The sequence below is a fragment of the Oryctolagus cuniculus genome, chromosome 7 (genome assembly GCF_051225735.1).
Source record: "Oryctolagus cuniculus isolate XC-2025 breed Fujian yellow rabbit chromosome 7, ASM5122573v1, whole genome shotgun sequence".
Classification (NCBI taxonomy): Eukaryota; Metazoa; Chordata; class Mammalia; order Lagomorpha; family Leporidae; genus Oryctolagus; species Oryctolagus cuniculus.
Window position 1 is genome coordinate 23,940,146 of NC_142873.1, and position 18,993 is coordinate 23,959,138.

The 18,993-nt window shown below is 59.3% G+C and overlaps 2 protein-coding genes across 4 annotated transcripts in view; one reads left to right on the top strand and one right to left on the bottom strand.

The window, feature by feature from the left end:
• SSPOP (SCO-spondin) overlaps positions 1-5,815 on the bottom strand; it is a 50,502-nt gene extending 44,687 nt beyond the window's left edge. The window contains exons 1-12 of the mRNA XM_089299377.1: positions 5,766-5,815; positions 4,892-4,928; positions 4,478-4,712; positions 4,050-4,294; positions 3,862-3,961; positions 3,128-3,286; positions 2,958-3,037; positions 2,397-2,549; positions 1,937-2,108; positions 1,572-1,812; positions 1,150-1,294; positions 320-437 (exon numbers count right to left, since the gene is read on the bottom strand). Of these exons, the coding sequence (XP_089155503.1) occupies positions 320-437; positions 1,150-1,294; positions 1,572-1,812; positions 1,937-2,108; positions 2,397-2,549; positions 2,958-3,037; positions 3,128-3,286; positions 3,862-3,961; positions 4,050-4,294; positions 4,478-4,712; positions 4,892-4,928; positions 5,766-5,815 (1,735 nt within the window). The remainder of the gene's footprint in view (positions 1-319; positions 438-1,149; positions 1,295-1,571; positions 1,813-1,936; positions 2,109-2,396; positions 2,550-2,957; positions 3,038-3,127; positions 3,287-3,861; positions 3,962-4,049; positions 4,295-4,477; positions 4,713-4,891; positions 4,929-5,765) is intronic.
• A 2,063-nt stretch (positions 5,816-7,878) lies between these two features.
• ZNF467 (zinc finger protein 467) lies at positions 7,879-18,387 on the top strand. Of its 3 annotated transcripts, none has more exons than XM_051836969.3 (5): positions 7,879-8,637; positions 10,495-10,570; positions 11,035-11,151; positions 11,915-12,028; positions 14,211-18,387. In XM_051836969.3, the coding sequence occupies exons 2-5, from the start codon at positions 10,537-10,539 to the stop codon at positions 15,734-15,736; spliced, it is 1,791 nt and encodes a 596-aa protein (XP_051692929.3). In that variant the 5' UTR covers positions 7,879-8,637; positions 10,495-10,536; the 3' UTR covers positions 15,737-18,387. The 3 variants fall into 3 exon arrangements, with proteins under 3 accessions (XP_051692929.3, XP_051692928.3, XP_051692926.3); XM_051836968.3 differs by having other exon boundaries at positions 7,880-8,548; XM_051836966.3 differs by lacking the exon at positions 7,879-8,637 and adding an exon at positions 9,910-10,192.
• The last annotated feature ends 606 nt before the right edge of the window (positions 18,388-18,993 follow it).

Below are 18,993 nucleotides of genomic sequence, written 5' to 3' on the forward strand. Positions count from 1 at the left end.
AGGTCAGCATGTGAGAAAGCCATGAATAAACAGAGATGCAGAGAGAAAGGGGGAGGGGGAGGTATGGAGCACAGTGCTGAGAGGGCCTGCCAGGCCTAGTCACACCACCAGGCCTCCCGGACTCTCCTCACCGTATGGCTTTCTTTTCCCCCCAAAGACAGGTCAGAAGATGCCTTAGAAAATTTTCCCAGGACAGTGTCTGCTTCAGATCTGGAAGACTGGCGGAAGTTGAGGCAGGGGACAGTCTTGGCCTCCAAGTGGTGGGAGGAGAGAGGACAAAGGCCTGGTGAGTGGCCTGAGGAGGCGGAGCTGAGGTTACCTGAGTCCCTGAGCTGGACATGGGTATCTCCCAGAGAGACAGAGAGGGCGTGGAGGCAGCTGCCAGAGTCGCAGGCCCCGTGCTCCAGCGTGATCCGCAGCTGCCCCTTCGTGTAGTCCTGGGGGGCGGGGGCAGAGCCTCAGGTTCTCTGGGTAGGCCTCTGTGAACCTTCTCTACAGAATACCTTCAGTACAGCCGGGGGTAGGTGAGGCCCGGCCCTGGCCAAGGGCTGGGGTGTGTGTGTGTGTGTTTGTGTGCATGTATATACATGTGCATCCTTGGCTGTGTGTGCTGTGTCAGGAGGGTGGCCACCAGTCACCTGAGGACACCATGCTGCTTGTAAAGCAGCGGGAATGACCCAGTAGTTAGGTGGAGAGATGACTGATGAGACTCCAATGGGCTGAACAGAACAGGGCCTGCACCTGAGCCCGGGAAGTGACCTGACTTTTTTGGGAGTGGGCTGGAGTGGGAAGGAGCACTTCACATTCCCTGTGGCTGTCTTGCCTGAAGTGGCCCGTGATGAACCCAGCCTGTCCCATGTGTGAGAGGGGACTATGGGGACAGTTTGCTTTTGAGGCCCTGGGCTGGGGTAGTGAGGACAGGGAGACTCTCCTGGGGCGCCTAAGGAGCAGGTGGGAAACCGAATGTAGGCCCTGGGACTGCAGAGCCATCTCCCCACAACAGTGGGTCTCACTCAGCTTTTCCTTGCATGGCTGTGAGCTTTGTTGATTTCTTTAATGCTTTCCTTGCAGTCACCAGGATACCCCCTAGGCAGGCCCCAGCTCTAGCAAGACCCCCCTACCCCTTCCGGGAGCTTGTCCTCTGCCCACCTGCACCAAGTTGTAGCGGCAACCCTGGCTGCCTCGGAAGGAGAAGCTCCGCCCATCAAACGTGAGGTAGTGGCCGTCCCCGCCCACTGCACACTCAGCAGGGCACCGGGCCTGGGCACAGTGCCAGAGGCCATCCCGGCACACGCTGTGGGCACAGAGTCATGTGGCATCAGCTGAGCTGGAGAGGACTTCCTTCCCCAGCATCCCAGTACCTTTTCTCCCCCCACCATTCCTAGAAGGGGTAGAGGGCATTAGCCAGGTGTCAGCAGGACCACCCATCATGCCGGGAGAGGTGGCAGATCTGTGCGGGAGGCCCGGGAGCAGGCTCGCTATTTGGGGGAGGCAGGCTGCAGATACAGCATAAAAGTGGGAATCAGAGAGAACCACACAGCCACCACCCTCAGCAAGGCCTGGAGACCCACCATGGGTTACACAGCTGGTGCACAGTGTCACCAGGGGCATAGCGCTGGCGCCGGTGGTAGCAGGGGCATCGGGCAACGGGCACACAGAGGGCGCCATCCCAGAAGAGGCCGACCGGGCACTCACAGCCGCTCACACACTCTTCTCGGCAGGACGGCTCCTCGGCCTCACCCACTGCTGAGCAGCTGCGTGGGCAGGAGGAGACGCAGTCCGAGTAGAGCTGGCCCCCAGGGCACAGGCGCTCTGTGGGCACAGAAGAGGGGCTGTAGTCCTCTGCCAGACCTGGCCCCGAGGAGGTGGGAGGCCCTGGGAGGTGGCAGAGGAAGGCCATTGGTCAGTTCTGCAGGGCAGGAGGCCCAGTCAGTACCACAGAAGCCAGGCTTCCGCCAGTGCACGTGGACACGCTGCTTGGCACAGGTCTGGGCGTAGATGGTGAAGGTGGTGCACACGGTCTGCCGTAGCTCCTCCCAACTGCTGCCTGCCATGGCCCCTGCACAGTAGGCAACGAGGCAGGCCTCGTGGTATTCATCTGGGGGAACCTGCCAAGAATGGACAGCCCCTCAGCCCATAAGTGCCTTCTCGCCAGTACCTGCCACCTCTGCTTCTGTTATCCCCAGATTGATAAACAAACAGAACGAGTACTGGAAAATTGCTCTGAGATCCTGTATATGAGACATTGCATACCCCAGAGACAGAGCTGAGGGCAGAGAGGGACCTGGCTAGAATAATGGCCCAAAGCAATCTAGTGGCAGGACCAGTTTACCTAACTGGCACCTCTGTAGCACTGACCCCTCGGAGCCAGATACCATCCCTATCACTACCCATACCTGGGCATGGCACTGCCGGAATGGACTGTCCAGCAGTTGGTGGCACACGTCCTGGGCTTCCGCTCGCAGTCGGCCTGGTTCAACTCCTGCCCCTGTGTCCCCCAGGAGGCCCTCACAGCCCTGGGCCACCTCCACTGCATCCAGACACCCAGGCTGGTGACAAACAGAGGCAAGCCAGATGGCAGTGGTGAGGGACATTAACCAGGACACCCAGAAGGTGACCACTTTCCTTGTATCCAGTTCAAGGTCCTACTGCAGTGCCCATCCTGGGGCTATGGACAGCGGCAGGGTGGCAAGCCCCAGTGGGGAGAGGAAAGAGGTTCCATGAGCAGCTACTGGGCCAGGGGGGCAGATGCATGCCCCCACAGTCAGCTTACAGCAGGTAGCTGGGCTCCCTGTGGGACTCCAGGGCCCAGCTCTGGGAGACAGCCCATCCCATCCTGGGAACAGACCAGAGATGAAGACAGAACAAAGGCTGGGAGGAGTAGGAGCAGTGGCCGGGGCTGAGAAGCCAGGAGAGGGCAGGCAGGTGGGGACAGGGCCCCAGGAGGGCAGTCTCACCTCAGAGTCAGGGAGCCTCCAGGAATTCCCAAAGGTGGCAGCTAACATGGCCAGTTCCCCGCCCGGTTCCACAAAGTCGTCTGAGGACAGGTGAGGTAGGGGTGTGGGACCTGAGGTCTCCTGTGTCTCCCTCCCTCCTGTACCCACTACCCAGCTGCATCTCCACTTACCCTCAGGCCGGCCATTATAGAGACCACAGAGGCCCTGTGTCAGTCCCCAGAGCTCATGGTCCACCGAGATGGAGACTGCACTGGACCTGTCCAGCCGCACAACGACTCCCAGGCCCCCTGACAGCACCAGCCAGTCCCCCTGCCACTGCAGGCTCAACCCTGGGCAGGGGGAGGGGGTCACTTGGTTTCCTGTGGCCACTCTCCTCACCCCTCCCACCTCTACAGCAGGGCTGGAGCAGCTCAGAGGACAGGAGCAGGGAAGAAATCTCACAACTCCAGAGAGCTCTGCACTTTATCTCCCATACACCCACACACATACATGCGTGTGCACATACACACAGGCACACGGAAGCCCACCCCCACCTCGCCCCTGGGATCCCAGCCAGGACAAAGCTTCCAGCAGGAGAGCCTCCCCTCGATTAGCCCCAGAGTGCTTCCTCATCATACACTTCCAAGGCCCATGGGGAAACTGAGGCTTGATGCTCCCCTGATGTTGGGGCAGTTAAGCTGAGGGACTTGCCCAAGGCTGCACTCTGAGGGAGTTAATGGGGCAGGGAAGGCGGTTTCTCATTTCCAGACCCCTTCCACCAGCAGTGTTGGGGGAGAGGAGGCAGAGGCTGGGTTGTAAGCTGACCTCAGCTGCTCTTCTGAACCTGCCCAGAAGGTGGGCAGCCTGACGAAGAGGGGCCAGTAAGACCCTGGGCAGTCAGTCTCTTGCCCCACCATGCCCTCACCGTGGAGCAGCCGAGACTCCCCCTTGGGGACCAGCTGCCCATTCACAGAGACGTCGCCAGCCTGGACCAGCACCTCCTCAGGGCCCATTGCCACACGAACCTGGGAGGACGCAGAGTGCAAAGGGATCAGTGGCTCACCTCCCCTGTGCTGCCCTTCCCTGGGGCCATCCCCGGCTCCTGCACCTCACCGACTGACAGTTCCTAGGCTGGGGACAGTGGCCCCCAGGCCGCAGGTGGACAGCCCAGGTGGAATCAGCCACGCCTGCCAGCAGGTAGGTGCAGCGGCCCAGGAAGTGGTAGTGGCGCCCATCAAAGGTACGGTAGTGGAAGCCAGACCAGGTGGCACAGGTGGCTGAGGGACGCTGGCGCTGGCTCCAGAGCTGGCCCACGGCCCCTGCCAGGGGCTGCAGGAGGGCCGGGGAAGAGGTGTTGCCTGGCAAGACACACCACTAGTAAGCCTCTGCTCAGGCACAGGACACAGGGCTCCCAGCAGAGCAGGAGGCAGGAGGGCAGGGCACAGTCACTGTGGCGGGAAGAGGAGCAGCCAGGGCCCTGAACAAGACCCAGAGCTCAACACCTCCATGGGGGTGGTGAATGCCAGGGTCTGTGGACCCACCTGGGAGGCGCTGGCTGGAACAGCTGAGGCAGGCCTGGGAGCTGCCGTTCCACCAGCTGTGTCCCCAGGGCTGGGAGCAGCACTCCTCCAGGCTGCCTGCTGAAGCATTAACTGAGCCTGCCAGCAGCTGGCAATGCCAGGTGGCAAAGCAGTGGCTGGCAGGGCCGGCTTTGGCGAGAGCTGTGGTGGGCAGAAGAGAGAATGGAGAGGAATCAGACAGTACGTATGGGGGCAGCTGGGACTTTCAGCCTGGCCTGCTCCCTTCCTCAGGCAGCCTGCACCGCTCCTAAACTATAGATGTGGGTTTCCCTCTCCTGCCCAGGAGCCCCCAGAAGGTACCGCTCACCCCAACCTGCTCAGGCACTTACCCTCAGTGCAGTGGGTGCCGCCCCAGCCTGGGCAGCATGCCCTCACTGTCCGGTTCCACGTGGCAGGCCGGGTTTCCGGGGGCCTGCACCCACGGAGAAGGAGGACACGGGGAGAAGTGTTAGTGCCCAGTCCAGCCTCACCACAGGAAAGGGCCTGGGACATTTAGTCTGGCCATCTATTCTGTGAGGAGCCTTGTCTCGCAATTTTCCCCTCTTGGCCTTAATGTTCTCACATGCAAATTGAGAAGGACATTGGGAAGATGTCTAGGGGGCTGGCAGAGGGAGCAGACCCGGTGCCACTTGTGGCTTAGCCTGCTGTTGGTGCTCACTCATCCACCCACTCCAAGCTTGCACTCTCCACCCTTCTCTGGGCCCACCCACGACCTGCTTCCCAAATGCCTGCTTCTGCCAGGGCCTCCCCAGCCCTCCCCGTCTCAGGATGTCCGGCTGTCATCCCTTCCTTCCTGGTAGACAGTGCAGGCTCTGACCCTCACTCACTTGTAGATGGGACAGAGTCCAGGCACTGGTGGCCCCGTGAGCCCTGCACGGCCACTCCAGGGCAGGGCCGGCCGCCAGCCCAGGCGATTGTAATGGTAGAGACTGGTGCAGGGCACCAGGTCCTCCTGGCGAGGGGCTACTTCCTCTTCCACATGGATTGTCTCTGTCCACTCACACCACCGCCTGGCCAAGAAGGGGGAACCACAGCTGTCCCTTGGCCTCCCAGAAGCCCTGTCACTTGGGACCCCACTCCCATCCATAAGAATGAACTTCCAGGAGTTACTGAAACCACAAGGTGGAGAGAGCAGCCCAGGGCGGGGGGTGGGGGTGGGGTGGGGAGGGGGCTGGTGCCCTGAGGGTCTCCGGGCAGAGGGCAGCAGCAGGAAGATCTTAATGGGAGGGATACAGGGTGGGCTGCTTACCCATAAGCCAGTGCCCACAACACCCCATAGAGGAGGGCACGCAGCAGCATGGTGTCCCTGCCTGGCCTCCTCTGGGGGGAGTGAGGCCTGGCTTGAGGGATGTGATGCTGCGGAAGGGTTGCAGGGGAGCAGTGCTGGTCTCTGCGCCACACTGCTAACTCTTGCAGCCAGGTGGGCAGCCTGTTCAAGGCAGCCAGGAGAGCCAGGCTCTTGGGGCTGGGGAGGCTTTATCCCAGCCTCATCCCCCCAACCCCCACCCTGGGGCACCAGCTGACAAGAACCGGATTGGACTTGCCCACACCACCCCCTCAAGGCCAACTCTCCCAGGAAACAATCCCCCAGCTGTGTGTGTAAAGGGGGGGGGGGTGCCACCAGACTCTGAGCCTCTGACATGTCCATACCCTCAAGCACTGTTGCAGATTAACCCAGGGGACTCAGGACAAGTGCCACACTCCCTCCCTGGGCTTCAGTGTCCCTCCTAGCAAAAACTTAGGGACTTCCCACCTGTGCATGGTGGGACCTAGGGACTCTGTGACTTTGAAATTGCACATGTGCGTGTTTTTCTGAGGACAGTTCCATCCATACCTTTTAGTAGATTCTCAGGGCAGGCTTCAACACCACAAAAAAAGGTTATGAGGCTCAATGACCCCTATGATCTTCCATTACTAAAATCCTGGCTGTGTGGTTCTCTCCCTGTTGTTTTCTTACCCCCTCTCCCACCAGGCACACAGGAGGTGAGAGCTATTGAGCAGGAGTTTCCAGGGTAGCTGGAGCTCCCCTGGAGACACTGTAGCCTTTCCTTTGTGTGGCATGACTTCTTACAGGAGGTGATTATATGTGGCTGGTTGGACCCATTCTGTCTTCTTCTGTGAGTCTCTGTGGGTCCCTGGGGTGGAGAACCATGGAGCCTGGCCTGAGGACTGAGAGGAGCTTCAGGAAGGATGCCTGGGTGGGAAGTGGCAGGGAGGCTGAGCCGGATGGACTAATTCCAGTGTCCTGTTGGGAGGGGACAGCCACAGAGCGATCCTGGTTACATCCTGGTTACCAGCACAGCTCCTAGGCTGGTATATGGTCTGAACCTCAAATTCCTACCTCTCCATCTCCTCAACCCCACATCCCACTGAGCCTCCTGCTTAGGAGTCCCAGCTGGAGTGAGGGAGGAGCCTGCTGGGCACCACAGCCAGGCTAGGCATGTTTTTCTGGGCCCACCATTGGTCCCAGGGCCATAACAGCATGAGCCAAAACAGGTCACTAGGATTGGCTCCCCACCCTAGGGTCTGGCCCTGGCCACACTTGTTCTCAGCCTCCCTCTCTCTCACTCACTAGCACCTGCACACTCCCCAGGTGACCCAAACTCAGGCCCATGTGCCCACAGCCCTCCCCACCACACCAGTGACACATTCTGCTCCCAGAGCCTCCTGTGTTCTGCTGAGCTATGGCCCAGCTCCTGCAGGTTCTCACTGCAACTGTCAACACCTGCTGAGGCTGGCCCTGGGATCTTGACTCCACATGTATCTGCATCCCTGCGATGGGACCCAGAGCCAGGGGCACTTGATCTTTTTCCTGCCCTTCTCAGACTCCCAGCTCTGCATCCCCACCGTCCTCTTTTCTCCCTAAAGGAACAGGAGGGAGGCAGCCCCAGTTCAGGACCCAGGAGAGTTTGGAGAAAGTTCTCAGAAAGGAGGCCTGGGATGATGACCCCTGGTTTCAGCTGGAGACACTTCTAAAATGGACAGGGTGAGCAGGTCTGGTTCCCCAGAAGCCCATTCCGAGGGCCCAGGGAAGCCCTCCATACCTAACTCAAAGTGATTTCCAGGCCGGGGTGCGTGGTGGGGTGGGAGGTGGCAGGGAGAACCCTCCCCTCCCCGCAGCCCCCTCTCTGCCCCTCCCACGGCCCCGCCCTAAGTCTCCGCCCAGCCCTGGGCCAGCCTCACCCCCTGGTGTCTCTTCTCCAGCCTCACCCCCTGGTGTCTCTTCTCCAGCCTTCTCTCTAGGGACCTAGCTCCAACCCCCCCCCCCCCCCCCCCCCCCGCTGTCTGCTTCGAAGGCCCATTCTCCGCAGGCCCCGGGGCACAGCCCTCTCCCTCACTGGCTTCCTCGAAGGGCTGTCGAGTCGAATCCTCGGGGCTGGAGGGTGTGGGGTTGGGTGGATCCGAGTGTTACCCGGGTGGGAGCCGGGATCGGCTGAGCTGGGACGTGGTCTGGGACTGCTCCCGCGGGCCCTGGGGACACTCACAGGACCCCTTCCTGAACACGCCCCCTCCTCTGCCCCCCCAACTCCTCGCCGCCCCCAGCCCGCGCTCCACCTATCCCCGGCTCCTCCCTCGGAGGCGCCGAGCACCCTCCCTCACAGCCTCAGCGCCCTTCCTCCCGAGCCTCCTCTCCCTCCCCCTCCCCACCCTGCTGTCTCTCCCCCTCCTCCAGGCCCCGGTCTTAAGCTCCCACTTTCCGTCACCTACTCTGGGCATCATGCCTCCAAACCGTCACCTGCACACCTAGCCCCGCGGTGCACCCTCCCGCGACCCCGCTCCTAAGGACTCCCACCTCTACCGCCCCCAGCCTGCTGCCTCGGGGCTCCCCTCCCGCTTCCTCCCCGCTCCCTCTCCCTCCGGTCTTTTCCTCTCCCCTCCCCGCGAAGTTTCGGGGCTGTCAGTCTGTCCGTCTTTCGGGCAGTAGGCACCCGAGCTGCAGGCAGCGGGCGCCATTGTGAGCTGAACCAGCCAGGGCAGGAGGCCCGGGCGCCTGGGTCCCCGCCGCAAGCGGGTGAAGCAGCCGGCCGCCAGGTAAGGGCCGGGGAGGCTCCCGGCTGCAGGCGGCTCCGCCCGCTTCCCCTTCTTCGGGAACACTCACAGGCACTGCCTGCTCCGCGCAGGTGACAGCCCGGGGGCAGGGGCTCAGGGAGCGCGGGGGGCGGAGGAGGGGAGGGGGTCGGAGACCAGACTGGCCGGGAGGACGGGGAGGGGCGTATGGGGAAGGGAGAGGGGACCAGGAGCTGGAGGGCAGGGCGGGGGGGGGGTGGATCGGGTGGGAGAGGGTTGGGAGGGTCCCGGGGGGAGGGAGTCGGAGTCTCGGCAAAGGGGAGAGGGAGTGTGGGAGGGGGTCGCCGGAGAGGGGAAGGAAAAGCGGGGCGCGGAGCTCCGGGCCGCTTGGGAGGGGCTGGAAAAGAGGGCGCTTGACAGGTGAGCCCGCCGCGGGGGAAGGCGCCGGGACCCGGAGTGACTGGAGAGGAGGAACAGAGGCCGCCGGCCAACGGGAGGGTCTGGTCGCGAGGGAAACTTGGGAGGGGGATGAGAAGTCGGGGGGGGGGGGGCAGAAATGGGGACGAGGGCCACTGAGAGGGAGGGAAGGTCTTGGGGAGAAAAGGGGTCCAGAAGAGGCGGGCTGGGGAAGAGCAGGGCTGGGGTCGGTGTGACCGGTGCCAATCCTAGACCCCCCCCCTTGGCGTGGGGGGCCAGAGGAGAGAGCCCGGGAGCGGACTGGAAGGGGGAGGGGAAGAGCGGCACTGAGGCCCGGGAGTGGAGGGGAGGGGAGGGAAGCGAGGCGAGAGCCTGCTGGGGAGGCAGGGGGAAGGGAGGCGGGGGCCGCGGAGGGGAAGGAGAGCTGCGGGAGGGAGGGAGGAGACGGGGAGTAGGGCTGGGGAGGGGGAGGAGAGGAGAAGGAAGAGAAACCCGAGTGGGGGAGGAGAGGGGAAGGGGAGGGGACAGCGAGGTGGGGGAGAGGAGCCGAGAGGGGGAGGGCGGGTGTTGGGGAGGAAGGAAAAGAGGAGGGGGGAAGGAAGGGAGAGGGTGCGCAGCCGGGAGGGGGGATGGAGCAAGGAGAGGCAGGAGGGCAAGAGAGGCGGCCCTGAGCCTGGGCAGGGGGAGGGGAGCGCTGCTTCGGAGACTGCCCGGAGTGGAGGGTCAGGGGAGGCAGCGGCTGGAGAGGGCCAACCGGAGGGGGCCGGAGGGGCTGGTCCGGTGTGGGCAAGCGGGAGGGCGGGGCGGGGGCGGGGCAGGGGCGGAGCTCCAGAAGCCAGCCCCATTCGGTGGGGAGAAAGGGCGGAAGGCAGAGGGAGAGGGAAGGGGGCAGGGAAGGCTGCCTGGGAGAGGGGGACGGGGAGTCTGCTGGGGGAGGGGAAGCAGGGAAGGGGGCCCAGGAATAAGTGTCCTGATGTGGGGAGTCCCAGAGGGGGTGGGGGATGGTTTTGAAGTAGGAGCTTAGGGGGAAGCAAGAGTCCTTTCCTAGCTTTAACAAGGACCCTTCTCTGAGGGGCTCCCCCAGCGGTGGCCCTAAAGTGACACTCATCTCCGCCCAGGGCTGGCTTCTATTTCACCTGCTCAGGCAGTGACAGCTGGAGGGCCTAGGAGATGAAGTTTCCCACTACCCACCCTGTCCTCCCACCTTCCACTTCCTCCCCAGAGAATCCAGTGGTTCCTGCACTTCCCCAGGCAAGGACCTTGAGGTGCAGGGTGGAGGTGCAGATGGGCTGGGACTGGCTCTGAGACCTGCCTGGCGAGGGTGGCTGGGGGCAGCTGATTGCTGGAGCTGAACAGAGCTTGCAGAGGTGGCTCCTAGGCCTTCTTCTGGGGGTGCCCCTTCCCCCCTTCTTTCTGAAATCCTTTCCCTCAGTTATACTTGGGGACATCACCTTTAGAGCTCCTGGGAGAGCTCCTAGGGAGGGGTGGGGCAGAGCCAGGGACCAGGTGGAAGCTGTCTGAAGACTCTAAAGATGCCTGTCTTTTTTCCTTAGGGTCTGTGGCCTGATTCCCAAGAGGAGCTACTCCAGGTTGCCATGAGGGAGACCTTGGAGGCCCTCAGCTCCCTGGGTGAGCAGGCAGAACTGAAGGAGCTTGGAGGGGAGAAGTGGGAAGCAGGGCTCAGGGGCATCTACAACTCAGGGAGTGGAGCCACCCTCAGGGGCTTGAAACCCTGAGACCCCCCACAGAGGTCTGGGGGGGCATGTGGGACAGCAAGCACCCTTCCCCACTCCATCAGGGCACTTGAAAGCCTTGTGCGTGGTGGAGGCTGTGCCAGACTGTATGTGCACCCAGTGGCCACGGTGGCATTTACATCGGTTCCACCTCTTGCTTCTGCCCTGCTCCAAGGAGTTGAGGGTGATGCCTGGCCAGCCTGCTAGGGATCCTGGGCTGACTTTGTCCATGGTAGCCAGAGACCGTGTCCTTCCTGAGCAGGTTGGGAAAAGCCCCTCAGACTGGCTGGGAAGGCAGGGTCCCCACCTCTGATTTCATGCCAACTTCTTTATGTGGCTCCATCCTTCTGTCTGCTACAGGATTCTCTGTGGGACAGCCAGAGATGGCCCCCCAAAATGAGCCCAGGGAGGGTTCCCATAATGCCCAGGAGCAGACGTCCTCTTCTAGGGAAGAGCGAGCACTGGGCTTGTGCTCAGGTGAGTAAGTGGGAACCAGCGAGGGTGGCTCAGGGAGGAGCCTGCCTGCCTCCCTGCCTTTCCACATTCACTAAACACAACAGAGGAAAAATCCCTACCATCAGGGAGCTGAATTCTAGTGACTATAGAGAGTCACTAAACAATAAAAATAAGTACATTTGTAAACTATGTGAGAACCTGGCGTGTCCTGTGAGGGGAGCAGATGAAGCAAGGTGAACATGGACCATGTTGCAGGAGTAAATAAACCTCAATGAGAAGGGAAGCTTTGAGCAAGAGTTAAGAGGGCTCAGGGAGGCAGCGAAGGGGAGGATCTCCTGGCTGGAGAGCTTTCAGGCAGGGGGGAGCAGCCAGAACAGAGTGCCTAAGGCAGAAGTTTGCCTGGCCTTTTGACCCTCAGATCCCCATAGTAGTATGCCCTGGAACTAACTGGGGACCCTCTGAAGAGGAAGCCCCCAGCCCTGTTCCTTGGGGCCTCAAGCAAGGCTCAGGGCAGGGGCCTTTGCTGGCTCCCACTACATGACATCCACATATTCCAGAAACTCCTCCAAGTGGCTCCTGCACCTGTACACCCATAGCAGCTACCCTGCTTGAAGGAGCCTGAGGCTTCCCTGGGGCAGTTGGGAATTCAGCCTCTGCAGGTATGCCTGCAGTGTAACCCTATGGGCTGGGGCAGGGACTGGGGTTGTCATGTCCCAGCACCAGTAGGGCCCTTCACCCATCTGTGATGCTTCTAGAGTCCTTGAGGTACCCTATTCTCTGCCAGGGCCCGAAGTTCCCAGGCGCCAGGAAGGTGCCCACCCTGAACAAGCTGAGACTCCCTGCAGAGGAGGCCAGGTGTGTACACCACAGAAGGCTGAGCCCATGGGCTCCTGCCCAGGTGAGTCATCCCATTGATCTATTCCACCTTAGGGTCCTGGCATCCTTCTGCTGGACCCAAATGGGATTTCCTGTTCGTGGATGGTGGGAATCAGAGAGGCAGGCCACCAAAAGAAACACACTTTCACTTCAGACCCACTCTGAGTCCTGGCCTCCTGGCCTCATCTCTTTCCATCTAAATTCATGCTTGTTCATCACCTGGATGACAGTCCTCATAAAGATGTACGGTATTGATAGCCTTCCCCCATCTGTCCCCTCCCACCAGCATCCACTGATCTCAGATGTTCCAAATCTGTTGTCTCTAACTCATCTCTCCATGTCCAGGGTGGGGCTTCCCAGTCATTGTTTCTCACTCCACAACCCCACGCATCACTTCCTTCCACCACCACACTCCACAGTTCTTGTCCTCTCACCTGCGTGACATCACATATTCAACAAGGGTTTGGTTTGATGCCTGCCGTGCACAGGTGGCTGGGAAGTGTGGAAAGAGGTGTGCTATAGTTGCACAGACCCAGTTTGAGTTCTTATTCCACATTTCCTATCAGAGTGCTCTCTGGCAGGCTGTCTCACCTCCAGGTGGTTGTAAATGTTTGCAGCAGAGTGTATCCAGGGTGTATCAATAAATGGTGGTAATTATCATTCTGATGAGCTACATAAAGACAGGTGTTAATAGAATACAGGAAGCTAAGGTTTAGTTGAGCTAACATTAGTAGGAATTAGTACAAGGAAAGGAGCAATGCAAAGGCAAGTGACAGTAAGTATAAAAGTGTTACCAGTAAATGCTACAAGTTTACAGTAAGAGATCCTTACGCACTGGGCTTGTCAAAAATGTTGATTTTGTATAGCATTTTGAAAAAGGCATGAACTTCAGCTCTGAGGAGGGATGGGTGGGAGCTGGGATGATAATCTAGGCTGAGAAAGACTTTTAAGCAGGAAAGTTGACATGTGACAGGATTGGAAGAGAGGAGCTTGGTTACAGTGAAGGGTTCCTGCCTGGGGCAAGTAAGAAAGTTGGACTAGGTTGAGGGTGAGCCTTGGGTGCAGCAACAATCCACTTTATTATGTAGGTACTAGGGATCTATGGATGGTTCCAGTGTAGGAGAGTAGCACAAAGGAACTGCAAATAATATTATGGTTCAGTAAGTAGACAGTTGTTGGGAACCAGTGGATTGGCAGAAGCAAGGTGGGTGTAGATATAATTGTGGCTGTCCGTGTGTGATGAAATCAAGGCTGAAGCTATGGTGGACGTCAGGGCCAGACAGGAACTTGGATCATTACATTGGGAGCTTTAAAGAAAGGGAGCAGATTCTTGGGTCCTGCCCCTGCGTGTGTTCGAGTTACCCAGGAATTCAAACCTGCCTTTGGGCCAGGACTCCTCTAGAGGGCTGGCTGCGATCTTCCAGGGGCTGGCAACAGTGACTAATTCCCCAAGTCCTGTGAAATGCAGCCTTGCTAGTTCCCAAAGTCCTGTCTTCCCTAACTGGGATTTCCCATTGGACTGCACCAGCAGGAAGGAAGGGAGCAGCAGCAGGGGCAGCTTTGGAGAGACAACGGCAAGGAATACAAGGGTGCCCTGGGACTCTGTGGCGGCTGGAGGGGAGGTGGAGGTGAGAGGTCACGGTTCCGGGGACATCCCACTGGGAGAAGGTCATAGGTCTCCTGTTCACAGCAGCCAGAGGTAGGCTTGGGAAGGTTACGATTTTAGCAGCTTAAGCACAGGACATCCCCAGGGAGCTGCTCAACTAGAGATGGGAGACTCTGGTTTCAGAAAGGAGCCTCTGGACAGGAAGATTTGGGGTGGCCTCTCATAGTGATATGAACCAGAGTGCAGCATGAGGAGCAGGGTGGGCAGCATTCCTGTTCAAGGGGTGCAGGAGGAAGCAGTGGCTGCCAAGGAGGCTGGGGAAGGCCTTTGGTGACAGTGCAAGCCTGGGAGTAAAGCAGGTGTGTGTGTGTGTGTGTGTGTGTGTGTGCATGGGAAGTGGCTTCAGCAATTCTGGCTGCAGAGACAGTGGGAGGGGCACTAAGAGAAGAGCTTGGAATCCTGCTCGTTCCCAGGAGTCTCTGGGTAAAGGGGAGAGAGCAGGAGGCAGACTGCTGGGCTCCAGGAAGTGGCTGTCTGTTGGCAAATCCAAGTTGCGGTGCATGGGGCTCACTAGACAATTCCGGTTTTGGCTTTTCAGGGGATGAGTGGATGATTCGAAAGGTCAAAGTGGAGGATGAGGATCAGGAGGCCGAAGAGGAAGTGGAATGGCCCCAACATCTAGCGTTACTGCCCAGCCCTTTTCCTACGCCTGAACTGGGTCACTTGGCTGCTGCCTACAAACTGGAGCCAGGCACGCCAGGGACGTTGGGTGGGCTCGCGCTGTCCGGGTGGGCTCCGGTCCCGGAGAAGCCCTATGGCTGTGGAGAGTGCGAACGGCGCTTCCGGGACCAGCTGACCTTGCGGCTGCACCAGAGGCTGCATCGTGGCGAGGGCCCCTGCGCCTGCCCGGACTGCGGCCGCAGCTTCACGCAGCGCACGCACATGCTGCTGCACCAGCGCAGCCACCGCGGAGAGCGGCCCTTCCCGTGTTCTGAGTGCGACAAGCGCTTCAGCAAGAAGGCGCATCTGACCCGCCACCTGCGCACGCACACGGGCGAGCGGCCCTACCCGTGCGCAGAGTGCGGCAAGCGCTTCAGCCAGAAGATACACCTGGGCTCGCACCAGAAGACCCACACTGGCGAGCGGCCCTTCCCTTGTACCGAGTGCGAGAAGCGCTTTCGAAAGAAGACCCATTTGATTCGGCATCAGCGCATCCACACCGGCGAGAGACCCTACCAGTGCGCACAGTGCTCACGCAGCTTCACCCACAAGCAGCACTTGGTGCGGCACCAGAGGGTGCATGAGGCGGCCAGCAGGGCCCAGCCTTCTCCCGAGGCGTCGGCCTCACCTGGTTCTCCCGCCGCGTTCCCCGCTCCCTCCCCTCAAGGGCCGAAGCCTTTCGCCTGCTCTGACTGCGGCCTGAGCTTCGGCTGGAAGAAGAATCTCGCCACGCATCAGTGTCTGCAGCGCAGCGAGGGGCGTCCTTTTGGGTGTGACGAGTGCGCACTGGGCACCACCGTGGACCCCACTGAGGCCGAGCCCCTGGCCTGTGCTACCCGTGGGCCAGACTGCGGTCCAGGGTCGGGCCCCATAGCTCCCCAGAGCGCCCCAGCAGGTGATCGGTCCTTCTTCTGCCCAGACTGTGGGCGCGGCTTTGCCCACGGGCAGCACCTGGCGCGGCACCGGCGCGTGCACACTGGAGAACGGCCCTTTGCTTGCGCTCAGTGTGGCCGTCGCTTCGGCTCGCGGCCCAACCTGGTTGCCCATTCCAGGGCCCACAGTGGAGCCAGGCCCTTCGCCTGCGCTCAGTGCGGCCGCCGCTTCAGCCGCAAGTCACACCTGGGCCGCCACCAGGCGGTGCACACGGGCAGTCGCCCCCACGCCTGCGCTGTCTGTGCCCGCAGCTTCAGCTCCAAAACCAACCTGGTCCGCCACCAGGCGATCCATACGGGCTCCCGCCCCTTCTCCTGCCCGCAGTGCGGCAAGAGCTTCAGCCGCAAGACCCACCTGGTGCGGCACCAGCGCATCCACGGCGAAGCCGCTCACTCGGCCTCAGACACAGACCTCTCGGCGCCGGCCTGGCCCACTGCTGCCCAGGTGGCGCCACCCCCAATCTTCTTCTGAGCCCCTGCCCTGGTGGGGAGCCTGGGCTGCTGCCAGGCGGCTTAGAGCCCTGTGGGCCGGTTCCTTTCCCCGCGTGTCAAGGGGAGCAGTCCTCGAAGACTGGTGCGCAGCGAGCCCCTGCGTGAAGCTGTTGAGGCCTTAGTCCTTGGGAGACTACCACCCCGACGGCTTGCTCAGAAAAGCCTGGGCTGTGTACTGGGGAGGGAGAGAATAGTTATCTATAAGCAGAAAGTGTGTGAGAGTTCAAAACCGCAAGTTCTGGGCAGTTAGTGGTTAGGGGAGGAGACCCCTGACTCCTTCCCCTGCCCCCGCTCTGCCTGCCCATCAACAAACCCCGATGACCTTTCTGTTCTGGAGAAGTTCAATGTGGCCAGCTGCTGTTCCCTCGCTCTTGCAAATCAAAACGTGAAACACCCCATGGCCCAACCTCTCCCCTGCCCCCTGCTTCTGAGGCGTTGTACGAGGAAGAAGCACTGGTGTGCTCTCCCTGCAGACCGGAACTGAAGCGAATGCCGGCAGGCAGGCCGCCCTTTGGCCATTCCCATGGAGACCGCGGCCAGCCTGGGCCCTGAGCCCTGGGAGCAGCTCTGCGAAGGGCTCTGGAGCAGCCGGCCTCACCTGCCGCCAGCCTGGCTGGTCGCAGCCAAGAGCAGATGGAGGTCGCTTTCCCAGCACACTTTGGAGTGCACTCTCTCTTGGTGAGAGTTGCTGTGACTGCACTCTCCCAACCAGGGGAAGGCCTGAGGACATCAGGAGAGCTCGCAGAGGTCAAGGGAGGTTGCCAAGGTTGCAGACTACAGTGAGGCCTGAAAAAGGTGTGAAGGGGCAGAAGGAGGAGGAGCACTGGGGATGGCAGTAAAGGGCAGAAGGGTGGTGGGGAGAATGCCGGCCTTGGAGTTCCTGTGGAGCACAGCATTCATTTTCCCTGGGCCTCCACTTTCTCATTAAAACACAGAGTTGATGTGGACGAGGGCTGAGGCTTTTTCCTTGTTAATGCTGCTAGCACCAAAGATAATCCTAGGAAGTATTTGTTGGTGGCCTGCTCTGTGCTGGCACAGTGCTAGTGAGCATGAGTGAGGGAAGAGCCCTCACTGCGCTCCCAGTTGATGTGAGAAGTGCTGTTGTGGGGGGAGTCCCAAGGGTCCCTGGGCTGTGTGGGAAGAACATCCCCAGACCTGTACCAGGTTGAGCGAGGTTCGCAGGATGTAGCTACGTCTCAGGTGAGTGGAGAAAGGTCATGATTGGAGAGGGTGGTGTGGATGAAGGCCCAAAGGGCAGTGAGGCTGAAGCGGCCACCAAGCGGGCTGAGAAGCCTGGGAAGTAGCCTGAGGGCCAGTGAGGCCTCTCCCATGTTCAGGAGCTTGGACTGTACCCAAGGGAGTGAGGGACCACAGCAGGGTTTAGGAGCAGAAGGAACTTGGCACATTCACGTTTGTGCACATTACAAAGATGTCAGACTTGAGGGAGGGAGACTGGACACAGTGACCTGGGGCCATGGTCGTGCAGAGGAGAGGGGGAAGTGATACACTCAAGAGACCCTTGAGGCAGATGGGGCAGGACTTACTGATGAATGAGGGATGGAGAGGGAGTGGGGGGCTTAGGCAGGGTTAGTCTGGTTTCTGCTTGACTAACTGTGCAGGTGATCGTGGCATTCCATCAGCAGGTTACCCAGGAAGGAGAGTTTCATGCTAAGGGAGGACGCTTGGACCTGACAGGTTAGTGTGGCCTGCGTATGACCAGTGGGAAGTAGGGTGTACAGATGCAGAGCTAAGAGGGCTGGGCTGGAGACAAGTGGATTTGAGAACTACCCCTGTAATTGTCTGAAGCTATGGGGTAGTGGGTGAACTTCCCAAAGAAGTGCGTGTTGAGTGAGAAGAGAGGCAGCCTGGGTCAGGACCCTTTGGGCCAGCACCACTAGGGAATGGCCTCGAGAGAAGCCTGTAGACCAGGAAAGTAAGGGTGCCGGAGAATGGACAGGAAAACCTCTTGAGTGGTAATGAAAAAGGAGCTAGGCAAAGACACTGTACCTGGACAGAGGGAGCAATTGCAGGTTGTAGGGAGATCACATAAACTAAGGACCTCCATATGCGGCTGTATCTGCATTGGCAGTCCTGGAGAGAGCAGTGCTGATGGTTGCTGGGGTAGAATTTAGGTTGCAGAGGTGAATCACACAAGTGAGGTCCTAAAGCAGGTAGAAGACAGTGACACCTGGACACAGGTGAGGGGTAGCTGTTGGGTAGGAAGCCTCTTTCACTGTTGGGCCTGGGGAGGCATGAATGCAGGTAAGTTTTTAGGCTTCATGGCCGAGAATGAGTAGGTGACTCCAGGTTAAGGTAGTAGATGTGATCGGAAAACAGGAATGGACCCTTCTCCATGCCAGTATTTTAAATATCTGGAAATTTCACAGAAAAGTCAGCGCTTCTAGCTCCTCTTGTCAAAACTCAGAAGATTTGACAACCAATGGCTGGATGCGAGCAGAAGTTCACCTCTTTAGACTAAGGGACCAGGGTCCTCACTACTCCCCATTGTCCTAAACCCCTGCTCGGTGTCTCTCTCTGAAGTCACCTACCTGCCCTCTCAGGCACCGAGCTTGTAATTCTAGCTAGAAAAGTAAATCTCCTCAACTTCTACAATTAAACACATGAAAACGATGTTTGTGTTGGTTATACCAATGCTTTGCTTTCTGTAAACATTCTGGGATTCTTGTGTAGGAACAGCTTTTCGATCCTGCAACATATTTGCTGAACCCTGCTGTGTGCCAGACTCTGTTTTCTAAGAATTCACATTCTCTTGGAAGAGTCCCTACAAGGCATATCCTTGTCCTCTGAGCTTGTTTGCAAATAGTCTAAAGTCATTTAGTATCAAGCCCGGTGGTAATCAAAACAGAAAACATGGGCTCAAAAAATGCAGTCTCTCTGCCATGAAAGTGTGGAGCTTCCAAAGGCTGTCCCCAAGGAGGGGTTCTGGGCTCAGACAGCCGTGGTTTCACAGAGATCAACATGTAAGCCCCACGCGTTGCTCCTGGGGTAGGTGCCCAGGCACGACTCTTAGCAAAACATTAAACTTTTTAACATGCCTGTATATGAAAGTACTCCCAGAAGTTTCACACAAATTGGCTATTATATATAGAGAGAGGAAAGAAAGGTTTTAACAATTAGCTGACATGTACTTTTCACCAACCTTGTTTTGGCAAAAAGGCTTATTGTGGCTAATGGGTATGGAGTACCCAGTGTGGGTAACTTATGGTTCTGAAGGCT

Bases quoted from the DNA above. Each gene is read 5' to 3' on its own strand.
- ZNF467 (XM_051836966.3), top strand. From the start codon at position 10,112: ATGAAGTTTCCCACTACCCACCCTGTCCTCCCACCTTCCACTTCCTCC. The intron at 10,193-10,494 runs GCAAGGACCTTG...TTTTTTCCTTAG, and splicing joins TGGTTCCTGCACTTCCCCAG to GGTCTGTGGCCTGATTCCCA. The intron at 11,152-11,914 runs GTGAGTAAGTGG...ATTCTCTGCCAG, and splicing joins AGCACTGGGCTTGTGCTCAG to GGCCCGAAGTTCCCAGGCGC.